This window comes from Oncorhynchus mykiss, chromosome 16 (assembly GCF_013265735.2).
Source record: "Oncorhynchus mykiss isolate Arlee chromosome 16, USDA_OmykA_1.1, whole genome shotgun sequence".
Classification (NCBI taxonomy): domain Eukaryota; kingdom Metazoa; phylum Chordata; class Actinopteri; order Salmoniformes; family Salmonidae; genus Oncorhynchus; species Oncorhynchus mykiss.
Window position 1 is genome coordinate 15,483,494 of NC_048580.1, and position 16,322 is coordinate 15,499,815.

The following is a 16,322-nucleotide window of genomic DNA, read 5'->3' on the forward strand; positions in this document are numbered from 1 at the left end:
GGAGTCTGCAAAAGACCTGAGACTGGGACGGAGATTTGTCTTCCAACAAGACAATGATCCAAAACATAAAGCAAAATCTACAATGGAATGGTTCAAAAATAAACATATCCAGGTGTTAGAATGGCCAAGTCAAAGTCCAGACCTGAATCCAATCGAGAATCTGTGGAAAGAACTGAAAACTGCTGTTCACAAATGCTCTCCATCCAACCTCACTGAGCTCGAGCTGTTTTGCAAGGAGGAATGGGAAAAAATGTCAGTCTCTCGATGTGCAAAACTGATAGAGACATACTCCAAGCGACTTACAGCTGTAATCGCAGCAAAAGGTGGCGCTACAAAGTATTAACTTAAGGAGGCTGAATAATTTTGCACACCCAATTTTTCAGTTTTTGATTTGTTAAAAAAGTTTGAAATATCCAATAAATGTCGTTCCACTTCATGATTGTGTCCCACTTGTTATTGATTCTTCACAAAAAAATACAGTTTTATATCTTTATGTTTGAAGCCTGAAATGTGTCAAAAGGTTGCAAAGTTCAAGGGGGCCGAATACTTTCGCAAGGCACTGTATATACTGGATTTTTAAACTACAGCCAGCGACATGGTTCAACACGCCAATAAATCAGAACATTACACTATATGTTTTTAAATCGCCGTCTTGGAGCTAGAATTGGGATCATGTATACTGTGCTAACGACAACACTGGAGAACAGGAGAGCAATACAGCGAACTTATCAAACGAGGTATTCGCGGCAAGTACATGGGGGCCGCCATCTTTATGCACCTCCGCGATTGTTATCTTACTGCAAGTGACTCTGAGGATGTCATGTGGCTCTTCAACAAGTAGTGTAGTGATTAAGTTAAGCAATACATGTACCATGTGAGTATTGGCAGTAATTGACTAACTACACCTCTGGACAAGCACGCAACATTTTCTTTTATCGAATTCAAAAAGTCTGCAAAGGCACAGCCAGCACACTTCTTCATTGTTCCTTTGAGGGCAGTAATCAGCTTCATGTGCCCCAAACCAACATGGTGGCTTCAACCCTGGTCCTTAGCAGAGTCCAGCTTTGGTAATGTTGTATTTGCATATTGTGTACTGTTGTAGGCAGCATATGATTAACACAGCAGGGATTATTGTATAGTCATAATGATAGCAGTCGAAACCCTTTGATTTACATTAAAAGTATACTGACAGAGTTGACCAGAGTAAACCAAGGACCGAGGCTTTGTCACCAAACGACACGGAATTCCATCCAGATAGATACTCGTGGTAGTCATAGGCACACTTTGAGGCCTGAGGAAACATTGAGAGACGCAGCTGCCTGTGTTGGACAACATGCAGTATTATTCACTGAGTCCATGTAGTTGTCAGTCTTGCTTGCCAGACTCATGGCACCCAGCTGTGGGAAGAGACTATAGAGGACTATAACCAGGGCTATTAAATGTCACTAGTCCTTGCTCCCAGAGCCAGGTCCCCCAGAGTGGAGAAGAAGTCCTCCATTTCCTTCTCCAGGAGCCGGTTCCTGTTCTCTGCGTCGTGACGGGCTCGCTCTGAGTTGCGGAGCTTGATCTCCAGCATCCGCTGCTTTTTTCTCTCCTGCTCCATCTCCTGCTCCAGACGCTCCATCTGAGCACACAGCGCCGCACTGGACTCCTCCAGCCTGCAGGGGGCACACACACACATATGTTGATTTCCACAAATGTAGAGCTGGTGCTCCTCAGTACATGTAACCCGAGAAAGATTGTTGACAGATTTATAGCAATATTGAGTATTTTAGAGGGGAAAATACTCTAGTCCTTTGATTTTTTGGGACACTAGGAATCAATCTACTCAGACAGTGAATATTTTGTTGTTATGTTCACATGAACTGTTTCTCAGAAGTTTCTTTCAAAATTCGGACTTATAAACCCCCATAGTACAATAAATAACCTTGCAGACTTACCTTTTGATCCTGGTCTCGTAGGCCACCTTCTGTTTCCTCAGCTCATCCTTCAGACCCTCCACCAGGCTGGTAAGTGCTTTGGAGCCTCCATCAAGGTCTTCTGGCGTCACGATGGACGGCACCACCATATTGGCTATGGTGTTCCCGTTGTCACTGCAGCCTGCACTGCTAACACACAGCTCCATGGCTTCACTACTGTCCTGCTCTTGCTCTGAGACCCTATCTCCAACTCTCTCCTCCACCCGGCCTCCCCTCTGACCCTGGCCCTGGGGTGAGGCTAGCTCCTGCCATTGGCACTCCTCTAGACCCTTCCCATTACCACAGTTAAGCCCTGAGGGCTCGCTGCCTGAGTCGGATGCGGAGATGTCACAGGAGGAGGCAGACCAAGGCGTGCTGGCTACACTAGGGCCACTGCCCATGCTGGAGGAAGATGTGACGTTGTCGTAGGTGGACAGTCTCTGGGAAAAGCCGGTGGAGTCCCTGACACGCTCCCCCGAGGAGGTGCGCCTGTGGCTCCTCAGAGAGGACAGCCCGTTCATCAACCAGTTGCCACTGGGGGACACGGTGGTGACGTCGGCCTGAGGAGGGGGCCGTGGCGTTGAGGTGCCCTTGAAGGAGTACTTCCAGGAGGGAAGGTTCTTGGTCTGCTTGCTGGGGCTGACCACTGGCTCCCCCTTCCCTGAAGGAGCAAGTCTAGGTGGAGGGGTGGTGGCAGCACAGAGCTTTGCGTCCAAAGAAGAGGCGCTGCTGCAGGCAAGGTCCTCGTTGGGGTTGGTGGGGCAGTTCTGGAGGTCCTCCTCAGAGATCCAGCCACCGATGCTGTGCTGCTGGAGCCTTTGGCCCTGGAGGGTTACCTCTGGCTGGGGAACAGGGACCTCCAGCTCCCCCCTCCCCGAGTACAGACGGTTATGTTCACTGATCAGTACGGTCATGAGGCTTTGGACTAGGGAGGTCCCTTAACAGGAAATAAAAAACAATAAGGAACTATACTGTACAACGCTGCTCTACTTTAGATTTGACATGTTTTATGAACTAGAGATAGACAAGATGAGTCATGAATAGATAACATGCAATAGTGACGTTTCTCTGTACTCTGCTTTCCATAGGCTAATGTACTGTATCTACTCTGCCTCATACCTCCCAGACAGTTGTATAAAAAAATATTAGGAATGTCTCATATGATTAATACAGTGCCTATTAATATCAGTATAATATAAAATGAATGAGAGTTCACACCTTCCATAATAGCCACTGGGTCCTCCATTTTGGGTCGGAGGATATTTGGGCCAAAAACCGTGGCCAGGTTCTGTACACTCATCTTGTTTTTGTTTGCGTGAGACTGGACCTCGTCAAGAAACCTACAAAGGACGGCATGGCACGGTGGGATGGAATTAAAATGATATGAAAATGGCACCGTGATAAAATAAGATATTTGAGATCTTCAAAAGAAGGAGTTGTATGTTTGTGGACGTACATGCATATATACTTCAGGAGATTGTAGTTGGCGGGAGGAAGATTGCTCACTTGCTTGACCAGCTCCTGTACACCCTAAAAGATGAGAGGAGAACATACAGTATCACCATCACTTGTTTCTTCACATAGACAACATGTACTTGAACACTGGCTTCTATCGAATGACAGAGCAGTTCTGTTCTTTGGCTTCGGTGTCATAGTGTGAATACTAACATGAACTGGAACTAGTGCAGAGAAGTGTCTCTTACCTCCTCCACGTCTTTGGCCAGCAGCTGAGCACAGGAGAGGAAGTCCTCATACTTGGAGAAAGGGACCACAGGCTCAGGCAGTTCACGGAGGTAGAGCTTCAGCAGGGATGCCACCGTGTGGACGTCAGTGTTACTGCAAGAGGGTACAAAATAGTTATCTAGAGTGGTCTACTAACTGCATGAATCAGTCCAATAGCAAGTGCTATAGCCTTAGTGGCCAACAGTAGAGGGATTTATTGTGTGTTTCACAGGCGGCTGGGTGGCACCTTAATTGGGGAGGACAGGCTCATAGTAATGGCAGTAATGGAATGAAGTCAAAACATCGTACACATGGTTTACTTATGTTTGATACCATTCCATTCACTTCATTCCAGTTGTTGTTATGAGCTGTTCTCCCCTCACCAGCCTCGTGTGTATACACTATCACAGTACAGGATGCGTACTCAGAGCAGGCACTGACCAGCTGTCTTCATTGACATTTCCATCTCTCCCTGACTCAGTCTGTAATGCCTACATGTTTCAAATAGACCACCATAGTCCTTGTGCCCTAGAACTCCAAGGTAACCTGCCTAAATGACTACCGCCCCGTAGCACTCACATCTGTAGCCATGAAATACTTTGAAAGGCTGGTCATGGCTCACACCAACACCATCATACCAGAAATCCTGGACCCACTCCAATTCACATACTGCCCAAACGGATCCACAGATGATGCAATCTCTATTGCACTTCACACTTCCCTCTCCCAACTGGACAAAAGGAACACCTACATGAGAATGCTGTTCAGCGTTCTACACCATAGTGCCCTCCAAGCTCATTACTAAGCTAAAGACCCTGGGACTGAACACATCCCTTTGAACCTGGATTTCCTGATGGGCCGCCCCCAGGTGGTGAGGGTAGGCAGCAACACATCCGCCACACTGACCCACAACACGGAGGCCCATCAAGGGTGTGTGCTTAGTCCCCTCCTGTACTGCCTGTTCACCTATGACTGCGTGGCCACACACGACTCCAACACGACGGTAATATGCCTGATCACCCACGACGATGGGTCGACTGTTCTCTCTGCAACCGCATTACAAGCAGTAACGGAGCGCCAAGTCTGGGACCAAAAGACTCCTGAACATTTTCGACCCCAAGCCACAAGACGGCTGAACAGCCATTAATCAAATGGCTACCCTTATTTTTGCACTGACTCTCTTGCACAGGCTCGATATACACTCACTGGAATCTAACCACAAACTCGCAAATACTACACACACACACACACACACACACACACACACACACACACACACACACACACACACACACACACACACACACACAAACTGCTACTATCTGTTTATTATCTATGTATAGTCACTTTACCCCTACTTACATGCACATACCTCAATTACCTCGACTGACCCCTACCCCTGCACATTACCAGTACCCACTGTATGTAGCCTTGCTATTGTTATTTTATTGTGTTACTATTTTTCCTTTCATTTATTTACCAAATGTTGTAACTTTTTTTAAGGGCTTGTAAGTAAGTATTTCACGCTAAGGTCCACCCACACCTGTTGTATTCAGCACATGTGACTAATAACATTTCATTTTATTTGACTGTCAATAATTGACCACTGCCACCATTACTGTGGCCCCCACTTCTACATCCAGCTGAACAAATAGCAAGTCAGCACTTTTTGCCATTCAATATCAGCGAATGCAGATCTACCTGTCAAACAGAGGCTTATCCCCACAGTCAAAGGCTTCCTGTAGATCCTTTACCAGGTTAGCCTGCCCTGGCATCCGAAAGAGGCCCTCCTCATCCAGACCTCGTTCCTTTATGAAGTCCACACACTGCTCCACCAGAAGAGGTGCCAGGCGGTGCCCAAATTTCTTCTCATACTGGACTGTGTCTTCTAAATGCTGGCCAAATATCCCTGCAGGCAAAAAACATGGTTTACATACAGTATAGGGTTCTGTATTTCAGTATTTTATGATGGTTGTCATTCATTCAATTTAAAAAGTTTTAACATATTAAAATGACAAATCAATGGAAAGTTATCTTCAGGAATACCAATATGCAGTTTGTCAACATTCAGTAGTTGGATGAACAGTAAACACAAAGTGCAAATTAAATAAAGGAGAAACGGAAAGGGAGGAAAAACAGTTCAGACAGTCTTCACATCTACATCGATCAATCGCGCACCGCATCTCACCTGATTGTGCGCAACGCCGCCTCTCAACACAGTCGCAACCACTAGACACTGACAGATCAGAGTAGTCGTAGTACGTCATCGAGCAAGTGCTACACAGAATCAGAGCGTGCTTTTCATACATGCCAAAGCCACATTTACCAAGCAGCGACGGTCGAAGTAATTCAATCCAGTCTGGCTCGTGCACTCGAGATGACTGGTTTTCTAATAACACGTAATGACCGTAATGACACATCTATAGACGTTGTTGATAGCGTAGCGTCCGTGCAGAAGTGGGAAGAGGATGAGCAAGAGATAAAAGGTTTGGTGGCAGATAGTTAGCACAGAAACATTTAAATAACAGACATGGAAGCATCACGGGTTCTGCCAGCAGTATTCCTGTTAACGACAGTTCTATAAATTGGCAACAATTCTATTCTTGATGGAGAGCGAGAACTTGGAAAGCATTCCGGCAGCCATGTACATTTGAGACGATGGAAACGAAATACACTCCAGTGCAACAGGACATTCAGGGGCCAATACAAAACGTGTCAATAAGCCTCGAATACTGTACAGATGAAATCCTGCTGTTATCAGCAATCTCGTGTATATCCTCCTGATGTAAAAATGGAAATGATAGCCAACCGTTTTCAGTTTAGGCCCTATTTACATGAATTAGACATGTCAGGCTAAAGAAGAGTGATCTTCGGCATTGCATGCTCCTTTTAAAATGTAATGTATGAAGCCACAAGTACTGGCTGCAATACAGTGCCTCCCTTCCAGTTCCAGAGAGTTGGTTGGTTTAAAGTTACAGCAATGATCACAGACATACTGTGATCCTCCTATTTATAACGTCCTTTTCGTAACATAATATCTGTACATCCAGCTGCCTCCACACAACCTAGCCTAGTTATATTTCTGGACACATGTCAAGGATAGTAGCATACAGTAGACTAGCCTCCAGTGCAACGTTAGCAACTGTACAGGGTGTAAAGACAGACTAGTGAGGAAATGAAGCTCTGGTAGGACCTTTTATTCTGTTCTGAACATACAGTGCATTCGGAATGTATTCAGACCCTTGTCTTTTTCCACATTTGGTTAATTACAGCATTATTCTAAAATATATTACATAATGACAAAAACATTTTAGACATTTTTGCAAATGGATTTTAAAAATATATTTAAAAAATATCACATTTACATAAGTATCCAGACTCTTTACTCTGTACTTTGTTGTGGCTCCTTTGGCAGTGATTACAACCTTGAGTCTTCTTGGGTATGACATTCAAAGCTTGGCACACAGATCCTCTCAAGCTCTGTCAGGTTGGATGGGGAGCATCTTTGCACAGCTATTTTCAGGTCTCTCCAGAGATGTTTGATCGGGTTCAAGTTCCTGCTCTGGCTGGGCCACTCAAGGACATTCAGAGACTTGCCCAGAACCCACTCCTGCAATGTCTTGGCTGTTTGCTTAGGGTCGTTGTCCTGTTGGAAGGTGAACCTTCGCCCCAGTCTCATGTCCTGAGAACTGGGGCGAAGCAGGTTTTCATCAAGGAACTCTCTGTTCATCTTTCCCTCGATCCTGACTAGTCTCCCAGTCCCTGCCGCTGAAAAACATCCCCACAGCATGATGCTGCCACCACCATGCTTCACCGTGATGCTTGGCATTCAGGACACAGAGTTCAATCTTGGTTTCACCAGACCAGAGAATCTTGTTTCTCATGGTCTGACAGTCCTTTAGGTGCCTTTTGGCAATCTCCAAGTGGGCTGTCATGTGCCTTTTACTGAGGAGTGGCTTCCGTCTGACCACTCTACCATAAAGGCCTGATTGGTGAAGTGCTGCAGAGATGGTTGTCCTTCTGGAAGGTTCTCCCATCTCCACATAGGAACTCTGGAGCTCTGTCAGTGACCATCGGGTTCTTGGTCACCTCCCTGAACAAGGCCCTTCTCCCCATGATTGCTCAGTTTGGCCGGGCGGCCAACTCTAGGAAGAGTCTTGGTGGTTCCAAACTTCTTCCATTTAAGAATGATGGAAGCCCCTGTGTTCTTGGGGACCTTCAATGCTACATACATTTTGTGTTACCTTTCCCTAGATCTGATCCTTGACACAATCCTGTCTCAGAGCTCTACGGACTATTCCTTCAACTTCATGGCTTGGTTTTTGCTTTGACATGCACTGTCTACTGTGTGACCGTATATACAGGTGTGTGCCTTTCCAAATTATGTCCAATCAATTGAATTTACCACAGGTGAACTCCAATAAATTTGTAGAAACATCTCAAGGATGATCAATGGAAACAGGATGCACCTGAGCTCAATTTCGAGTCTCACAGCAAAGTGTCTGAATACTTATGTAAATAAGGTCTTTCTGTTTTGTTTTTTTAATGTTTTTGCTTTGTCATTATGGTGGTATTGTGTGTGATTTACAAAGATGTTTTATTTATTTAATCAATTTTAGAATAAGGCTGTAACGTAACAAAATGTGGAAAAAGTCAAGGGGTCTGAATACTTTTCAAATGCACAGTACGTCATAAAATGATCTTCTGTCTGTCAAACCACTGACCCCATAAAGCACTAGACAAAGACGTTTGAGTGACATATACAAATAGCATAATGTGAGCCCGTACCAGAATATGCTTTTACTGAGATTTAGAGTGCATTTTGTAATCATTCTGTCTAGTAATATAATTCTGGGCAAAGCAGTTTACCTCTAGCCCGGCTAAACCAGCCTGAACAAAGCAAAACAACGGTGAAACCGAGCAAAATCATTTGGAATGCCAGGCTAGTTTACCTCCTCCAAAGGGTGCCCAGATGACCCGTCTTATGGCCTTGACCCAGTCGTCCATGTCACTCTGAGAGTTGGCCATGAGCAGAAAGGCCTCATGACTGAGCGCAGCACGGTCCTTTTCTCCTCCTGGACCACCTGAGCGAGAAAGAGAGAGAACGAAAAAGAGCAAGAGAGAGATGAAGAGAGAGAAATGGAGAGAAAGAAAGAAAGAAAGAGAGATGGATAGAGAGAGATGGAGAGAAAAAGAACGAGAGATGGAGAGAGCGAGAAAGAGGGAGATGGGGAGAGAGAGATGAGTGGAATTAGTCTTTGAAAAGTACATGTTTTTGCCAGACTCCAATCTTGGGGAAGACTGGACTGATGTTAAGGTTGATGAGTCCAGCAGCCACTTCAATATCCTCCCATGTTTTCCCCCATACCACAGCTCTACAGGGGGAGATGGTGTCCTTCAAGATCCCACCCCTGTATTAGGCTACAGTATGAGATATTGTGACTGGTCAACAACCTCTGACTCCTCAAAAATCTAATTGTCTAAATTAAAATTCTGATTTGATTTTCAGCAAATCAAGCTAATTATCATCTGCCCTCATCTCAGACCTATCAGTAAATTACGTTGTAACTGGCGTTAGTACCACTAGATGGTGGAGTTGATTTGTTTAGAATACAGTGACAGCTACAAACTTAACAGAATGACTTAAATACCGATATAGACTACATGTCTCAATTGATTGACCCTAATTGTCACATTTAAGTGATTAATCAGATATAATTATTGAGATGTAATTTTACTGTGGTCGTTATATGTTATGGTATCTCTTGCCATGTTACTCAATAGCATTTAGCTTCGGGAAGGTAAACCAAATAGAAAACAGCAGTGCCTCAAAGTTAAAGGCCTTTGTCACCCAGCTCAGCAAACTCACACCTTTATCACTGAGCAGACCAGTTGCTGTGTACTCATGTGACCCCTACACTCTTAGAAAAAAGGGTTCCAAAAGGGTTCTTCGGCTTTCCCCATAGGAGAACCCTTTTTGGTTCCATGTTGAACCCTCGGTGGAAAGGGTTTTACCTGGAACCAAACCTGGACCCAAAAAGGGGTCCTCAAACGGTTATACTATGGGGACAGCCGAAGAACCATTTTAGGTTCTAGATAGCACTTTTTTAAGAGTGTAGATACAAGGTTGTATTCTAGTACCTAGCTGAAATTCTTTAGTCATCATTACTTTCATCATTATTACCACATGCAGTCATTTCATTCAGTCAGTACTTCATATACGGTACTGAATATTATGTTGATGGAGTACAGATGTCGGATCTTAATATGACCAATTTCGTCGCAGGAGAAAAATAATCCCGCACAGGAGGATTTGAATGAATATCGAAAATGTAGAATCGCTGTCAGGGGGCAGCTGGAAGTGGTGTTTGTAGGCTGCACAATGCAGTACAATACCTTGGGGGTAATTGCAAAACAACCGACCTCATATCATCAAGTATTCTCATGGCTTGCTAAAGTATTGTGAAATGCCATAGAGCAGTTTTCTGAGCAGCACACTTCAAAGCCAATCATTACAGGCTCGCGGCCAGTGCTGTGCAATCATTTTTACACTTTGTATGACTGGAACCTAATGTTGGTTACTGTTATTGTTTAACCAATCCAACAGCAGCTAGGTACCTACTGCCTCCCTGTCTCCAGAGGCACCTACCTTTAGTAGGTAGCACTTTTCCAGTAGGTAGCACTTTTCCAGTAGGTTGCACTTTTCCAGTAGGTTACTGCCACTTGCAACGAGAGTCAAAGGCAGCATCACGTGATAACGCATTCAAATTCCACCGAGCGCGAAACGTTTACAGTCACATTGTAGCCACTGTAGCAGTGTGAGCTAGTGATGGGCAATCCGGCTATTTTCAGTGAGCCGGCTCGTTCCGCTCAGGTCACCAAAAAGAGACGGCTCTTTTGGCTCCCAAACCGCTCTTTAAAAAAAAAATGTTTTGTAATTTTTCAAGTCAAACAGTTTGCGAAAGTTTGACTATGATCGGTGTTAAAACAATTCTAATTAAATGATTAAATCATACTTAACCACAAATGTATTTAAAAATCCATTGGTTTGTTATGAAAAAGGAATGCTATTAAACATTTGCATTTAAAATATAACTTGTTAATGTTTATGAACAAAGTGCATATAAATGTAACAATTCAAAATGAATACAATCTGAACAACAAATAATAGAATATTGCACCATATCAAATAAAAATAAATAACAATGTGCAAAACTGCAGCATCCCACTTAAAACATCAAACTGTTCCCTATTTTCTCTCTCTTCTTTAGAGGGAACGGATGTGGCCACTATGCAAAGTCTCCCTGTCATGACTTTAGTAAGCCATGGGTAGACAGAGGCCTTGTTCTTCCACCAGTTCAAAGGATCTGCAGATCTTTGGAGGAGGGGCTACTCCAAATAGGATCGGACTTCCATAATGGCATCTACTGAGGGATTCCTTTGTGCTGCATCCCCAGTTGCTCTCTCGTCAAACAGCATCCAAACAGAATACGTTTGTGGCACTACTGTTGGTGCTTCTACTCCATCTGATCTCTCTTCTTCCTGTTGCCCTGGTGCCTGAGCCAGCTGACTGCTTGGGCTGTCCCTCCCTGCTGCTGAGGTTATTCTTTGAAGAGCCTCATCAATCGCTGTGGCATCACTGAAGGCTAACATCTTGAATATGGGGTCAAGTGCAGCGGTTTCTGATTGCACATGATTATATTCCATTCTGTGGAATTTTCTGTCCATTGATGAACATTGGGTGTGCATTAACTCTGTCACATGTCCTGTGGTTACATTTGCTTCTCTCTGGCGGCTGGCTGTGATTCGCTGCAGACCCTTACACAGGAGTATCATTTTTGAGGCTGTCACGTAGCTGAGAAGAGAGAACAGTAACTTATTAGTTCAGGTTCATGTTTTGTCTACTGATACAACATTCTCATCTACTGCTCATACACATATATAATACTAAATAACGATGTAGTAATAACTGTTTACTGTACCTCTCTCCACTGATCTCCACAGTGACCTGCTCAAAGGGTTCCAGGACTCCATACACCTCCTCCACCATCTCCCATTCCTCTTGGGTCAGAGCATCAACAGGTGCATTGACAATGGCATCCTTTGACTCAAGAAACTGCTTCAACAAATAAAATGTTGAATTCCACCTTGTAGTGCAGTCCTGTTTAGGCCTCAGCTCAGGCAACCCCATCTGGTGTTGTGTCGACTTTAGTTTTTCAACACCTACTGTGCTCCTGTGGAAGTATTCCACAGCTGCTTTCACTTTGTCCACAGTGGGCTTCATCACCTTCAGAGCATCTCTTACAAACAGGTTGATTGTGTGGGCAAGACATGGATGATGGGTCCATTAACATTTTTTCATGGCTTTGGTTATGTTAGCTGCATTGTCGCTAACACAACAGACTACTTTTCCATCTACTTGCCATTCTCAACAGTTCCTCTGCCAAGTTCTCTGAGGTGTGTCTGTCGCTGAACTCAAAGCAGTCCAGAAGACAGCTAGACATCAACAAATCTTCAATGAAGTGACATGTAACCGACATGTAAGAAGTGGTTACCCTTGATGTCCAGCAGTCAGTGGTAAGACAAACTGCAGTAGCTTTTTGGACTCTTTCCCGCACTGAAGCCTGTATGCTCTCGTACAGTTATGGAATAAGTGATTTTGAAAGGTTTGTCCTGCTTGGAATTGTGTACATTGGATTTAGACTATTGCTATAATACTTTCTAAAAACCTGTCCTCCACGATCGAAAATGGCTGGAAATTATTTTAGCCAATATGCAATATCAATTTGCTCTTGTTTTGCTACAGACTTTGGCATAAACTGGTCCATAGAAGACTGCGTTGCTGTGGGTCGCAGAGTAGGCCTACTTGACTGAGTGGATACGTGGAGGTGCTGGCTCCACAACTATCACTAGCAGGCCCGCTAGTTTCTCGAAGCTCCGCTACAGCTAGCTTCACAGTTGGGTGCACAGTTTGGCTATGCCGGTGTAGGTTGTGCGTAGAACCGGCTTATATGAGATTTTGTTTTGGCAAATTCTACACTGTGCTCGAACATTCTCTACATTATTAAAATGCATCCAAATGCTACTGTGCTTCCAACTAATTTTCCAGCTATTATTTTCACAGCTGTCCTTCCTCTCTCCTCGGCTGCTAAGTGTGTGACTAGTGTGAGCAACTAGTGCTAGCAATCTCGTCATCATCTAAAAATGGAAATATCTGACACAAATAAACAAGTAACAGAATCCATCTCCTCAGTACCTGTTAATGAATGAAGTTGACACCGACCAGAATAATTATCCTTTGGAATAGCGTCCTCTCGCATATTGCTTGGTCTGCTGCTCCATCATTGTAAGCTTGCCTACATGATATTATACAGGCTACAATTTTTTGAGATAGTAAAATATGTTATTTAGCTGACAGTTTAAGAATGATTAATAGCCAGAATAGTGGTTTCACTGTGAAGCTAATATTGCATTAGAGCTGATAATGTACTTCTCTAATGAGTAGGCTTGCATTGTGAGTAATTCATATAACTATCACACCCGTGCATATTATTAAATGACATTGATTTCCAAGATTTATATTAGTTGATAACTAATATTGAAAAGGTGATATGATGCATTCTAACTAGATAAGAAGGCCTAGGCTATTCCATCCTAATGTAAGCTAAATGCATTGTATACAAAACAAATACTGGCATGTGATAAAGGACAACGTGTCCAAAATAATTATGTAAATGTATATCAAATAGAAATATATAGTCAATTAAATGAATACAGAATTGTAATATGATTGATGCCTTTCTCTCCTTGCAGTGGATTGGACAGATGCAGTCACCAGATACTTTAGATGCCCAAGCCTCAAAACCAGAAACATGAGGAGACATCAACAATTGTAATTTTAAATAAATCTTAACTTTTTTATTGGTTTTCCTGTATCAGTGCATGAGTCCTTAAAACACAGTCCATTGTACAAAATAAATAATTAACAAGTGAGGGATTTCAAGGAGATTAACCTCCAACAGTCATAAACTTGTTCAGTACATAAGCTTGTTCAGCCACCGTTTTTTTTATAGACAGGACCAGAGTCTACAGTTTTTTTTTGTTCCAGCCCTTCACTAACACCTAATTCAACTAATTGTGGTCTAAATTGAAGACTTGTTCAGTGTATTCCCCTGGGTCAGACATCACATCTGTATCTTAAAATGAGCTTCATAAATTACAATGTCCTAACAAATCTGCATGGTACACAATAACATGGGTGAATCTATTTCTATCTAACATTGTGATGTAACACTCCTGAATATGATCCTGGGATATGGTGATTATCCTGGTGCCTGGGAAGTTCACAACAAGTTATTTACATCTGCAGGGTGTCATGGTGGGATCCTTCATCCTGGAACAAGCAGAGACAAGGGGGGAGTAATTAACCTCACTGCTCAAATTTCAGTAACGTTACTGGTTCAAGTTGATGAAGCCACAACTACCTTTATTAATGTGCAATCGTTGTTAACAGTTTTGCATATTTTTTTAGGCTTGGTCAAGTTGTTTACAGTAAGAGTAGAATAACTTAACTTCTAATTTTTAACTAGTAACACCAACCCCAATGGTGCAACACGATAGGGGAAGGGAATGTGGCAAGAAAACGTTAGCTAGGTAAACAGACACTGCATACAGCTAGCTAGCAAAACAGACTCGTCAACAAAACGCACAAATAACTTGGCTGGCTAGCAAGCCTAGACTGAACAATACACAATGAACAGATGTTGTTAAAATGTTTTACCTCCAAACGAGTCGGGCAGGACTGTTTTCTTCTGCCAAGCCAATGCAATGGAGTGAAACGGGATCAGGTGCCCACTTTAGTTCCTGAAAATATTTAAAAAATATTTGCGACATGTCTTTAACTGGCTAGCAAGTTCACCAATTCATGACTTAAAAACGGTCAGATTCTTCACAATTGACCCATTGCTGAATCTACAATTAGTTAGTTTAGTTGTTCATATCTAAACATACGATAAGCAGGATGAGATCGCCTGCTAGCTGGTCACACACTGGTTGAATCAACGTTGTTTCCACGTCACTTCAATTAAATTACATTGAACATGGAGTAGATGTTGAATTGACATGTTAGCTCGCTAACTTGGCAACAAGCGGATAAACACCAGTGACTCAGAATTTTAATAAAACATTCATATGAAAGTAATTTGTTGATTTTAAAAAAAACATAATTTTATGAATAAACAAACGTTATACTTACGTTATACTTGTGCGTTCCTGGTATAACTCGGGCAGTTGTTGTTGCCATCCTGTACCTGTCCCGCAGGTGTGATGTTCGGATGTACCGATCCTGTGCAGGTGTTGTTACACGTGGTCTGCCACTGCGAGGACGATCAGCTGTCCGTCCTGTCTCCCTGTAGCTCTGTCTTAGATGTCTCAGTACAGACATGGCAATTTATTGCCCTGGCCACATCTGCAGTCCTCATGCCTCAGTAAAAAGGCCTCTTTAGTGACCTAATTTTTCATAACTTTGACCTTAATTGCCTACCGTCTGTAAGCTGTTAGTGTCTTAAAGACCGTTCCACAAGTGCATGTTCATTAATTGTTTATGGTTCATTGAACAAGCATGAGAAACAGTGTTTAAACCCTTTACAATAAAGATCTGTGAAGTTATTTGGATTTTTATGAATTATCTTTCAAAGACAGGGTCCTGGAAAAGGGACGTTTCTTTTTTTGCTGGGTTTGCATGTCAGTACAAACACACAACATGAAGGTCACATGTGGGAGAGGTGTTGTGCCGTGAGTTGTTGCTTTATTTGTTTTTTCGACCCAGGTTTGCTGTTTATTTGCACTATATGAGATGTAAGGGAGTTCAATGCAATATTGGCTCTGAATAATACTGCACGTGTCCTTGAATTTGTTCTGGACCTGTGGACTGTGAAAATACCCCTGATGTCTGGCGGGGTAAGTGTTACTGGCTGGCAGTGCTGTGTGTAAGTTGACTATGCAAAATGTTGTTTTCAGTAATATGGTGTCATAGCTAAGTTGAGTACTGAACACGGTTGCTTTAAGAATGTATCTGGCACGTTGTGCGTGAACAGAGGTGTAAAGATTGGATGAGTGAGTTTTTTACGAGTTGTTAACATTAAATAGTACCTGCAAAATCTACTCCGGGATGCTGGCCTTCTATGCAGAGTACCTCTGTCCAGTGTCGTTGTTCTTTTACCCATCTTAATCTTTTCTTTTTTTGGCCAGTCTGAGATATGGCTTTTTCTTTGCAACTCTGACTAGAAGTCACCTCTTCACTGTTGACGTTGAGACTGGTGTTTTGCGGGTACTGGCCTTCTTTAGACTAGTTGAGTATCTGGAGCATCAGCATTTGAGGGTTTTGCGCTCTTCGGTGATGTGAGTAGTACACAGTGTTGTATGAGATCTTCAGTTTCTTGACAATTTCTCGCATGGAATAGCCCTTTCTTAGAACAAGAATAGACTGATGAGTTTCAGAAGAAAGTTATTTGTTTCTAGTCATTTCAAACTGTAATCGAACCCACAAATTCTGATGCTTCAGACACTCAACTAGTCTAAAGAAGGCCAGTTGTATTGCTTCTTTAATCAGAACAACAGTTTTCAGCTGTGCTAACATAATTG

General features: G+C 43.0%; 1 protein-coding gene across 4 annotated transcripts in view; it reads right to left on the minus strand.

Annotated features, from left to right (window-relative positions):
• Nucleotides 1-885: 885 nt before the first annotated feature.
• Nucleotides 886-16,322, minus strand: part of LOC110491439 (rho GTPase-activating protein 22) — a 34,909-nt gene continuing 19,472 nt past the window's right edge. For 2 of the 4 annotated variants that reach the window (XM_021564890.2, XM_021564894.2), the window contains 7 exons: nt 8,633-8,764; nt 5,382-5,589; nt 3,662-3,794; nt 3,415-3,488; nt 3,177-3,298; nt 1,941-2,895; nt 886-1,658 (listed from right to left, as the gene is read on the minus strand). In XM_021564890.2, the coding sequence (XP_021420565.2) occupies nt 1,436-1,658; nt 1,941-2,895; nt 3,177-3,298; nt 3,415-3,488; nt 3,662-3,794; nt 5,382-5,589; nt 8,633-8,764 (1,847 nt within the window). In that variant the 3' untranslated portion in view covers nt 886-1,435. Of the gene's footprint in view, nt 1,659-1,940; nt 2,896-3,176; nt 3,299-3,414; nt 3,489-3,661; nt 3,795-5,381; nt 5,590-8,632; nt 8,765-13,573; nt 14,074-14,460; nt 14,544-16,322 lie in introns of those variants that run through there. The other 2 variants (XM_021564895.2, XR_002468834.2) reach the window with 2 other exon arrangements.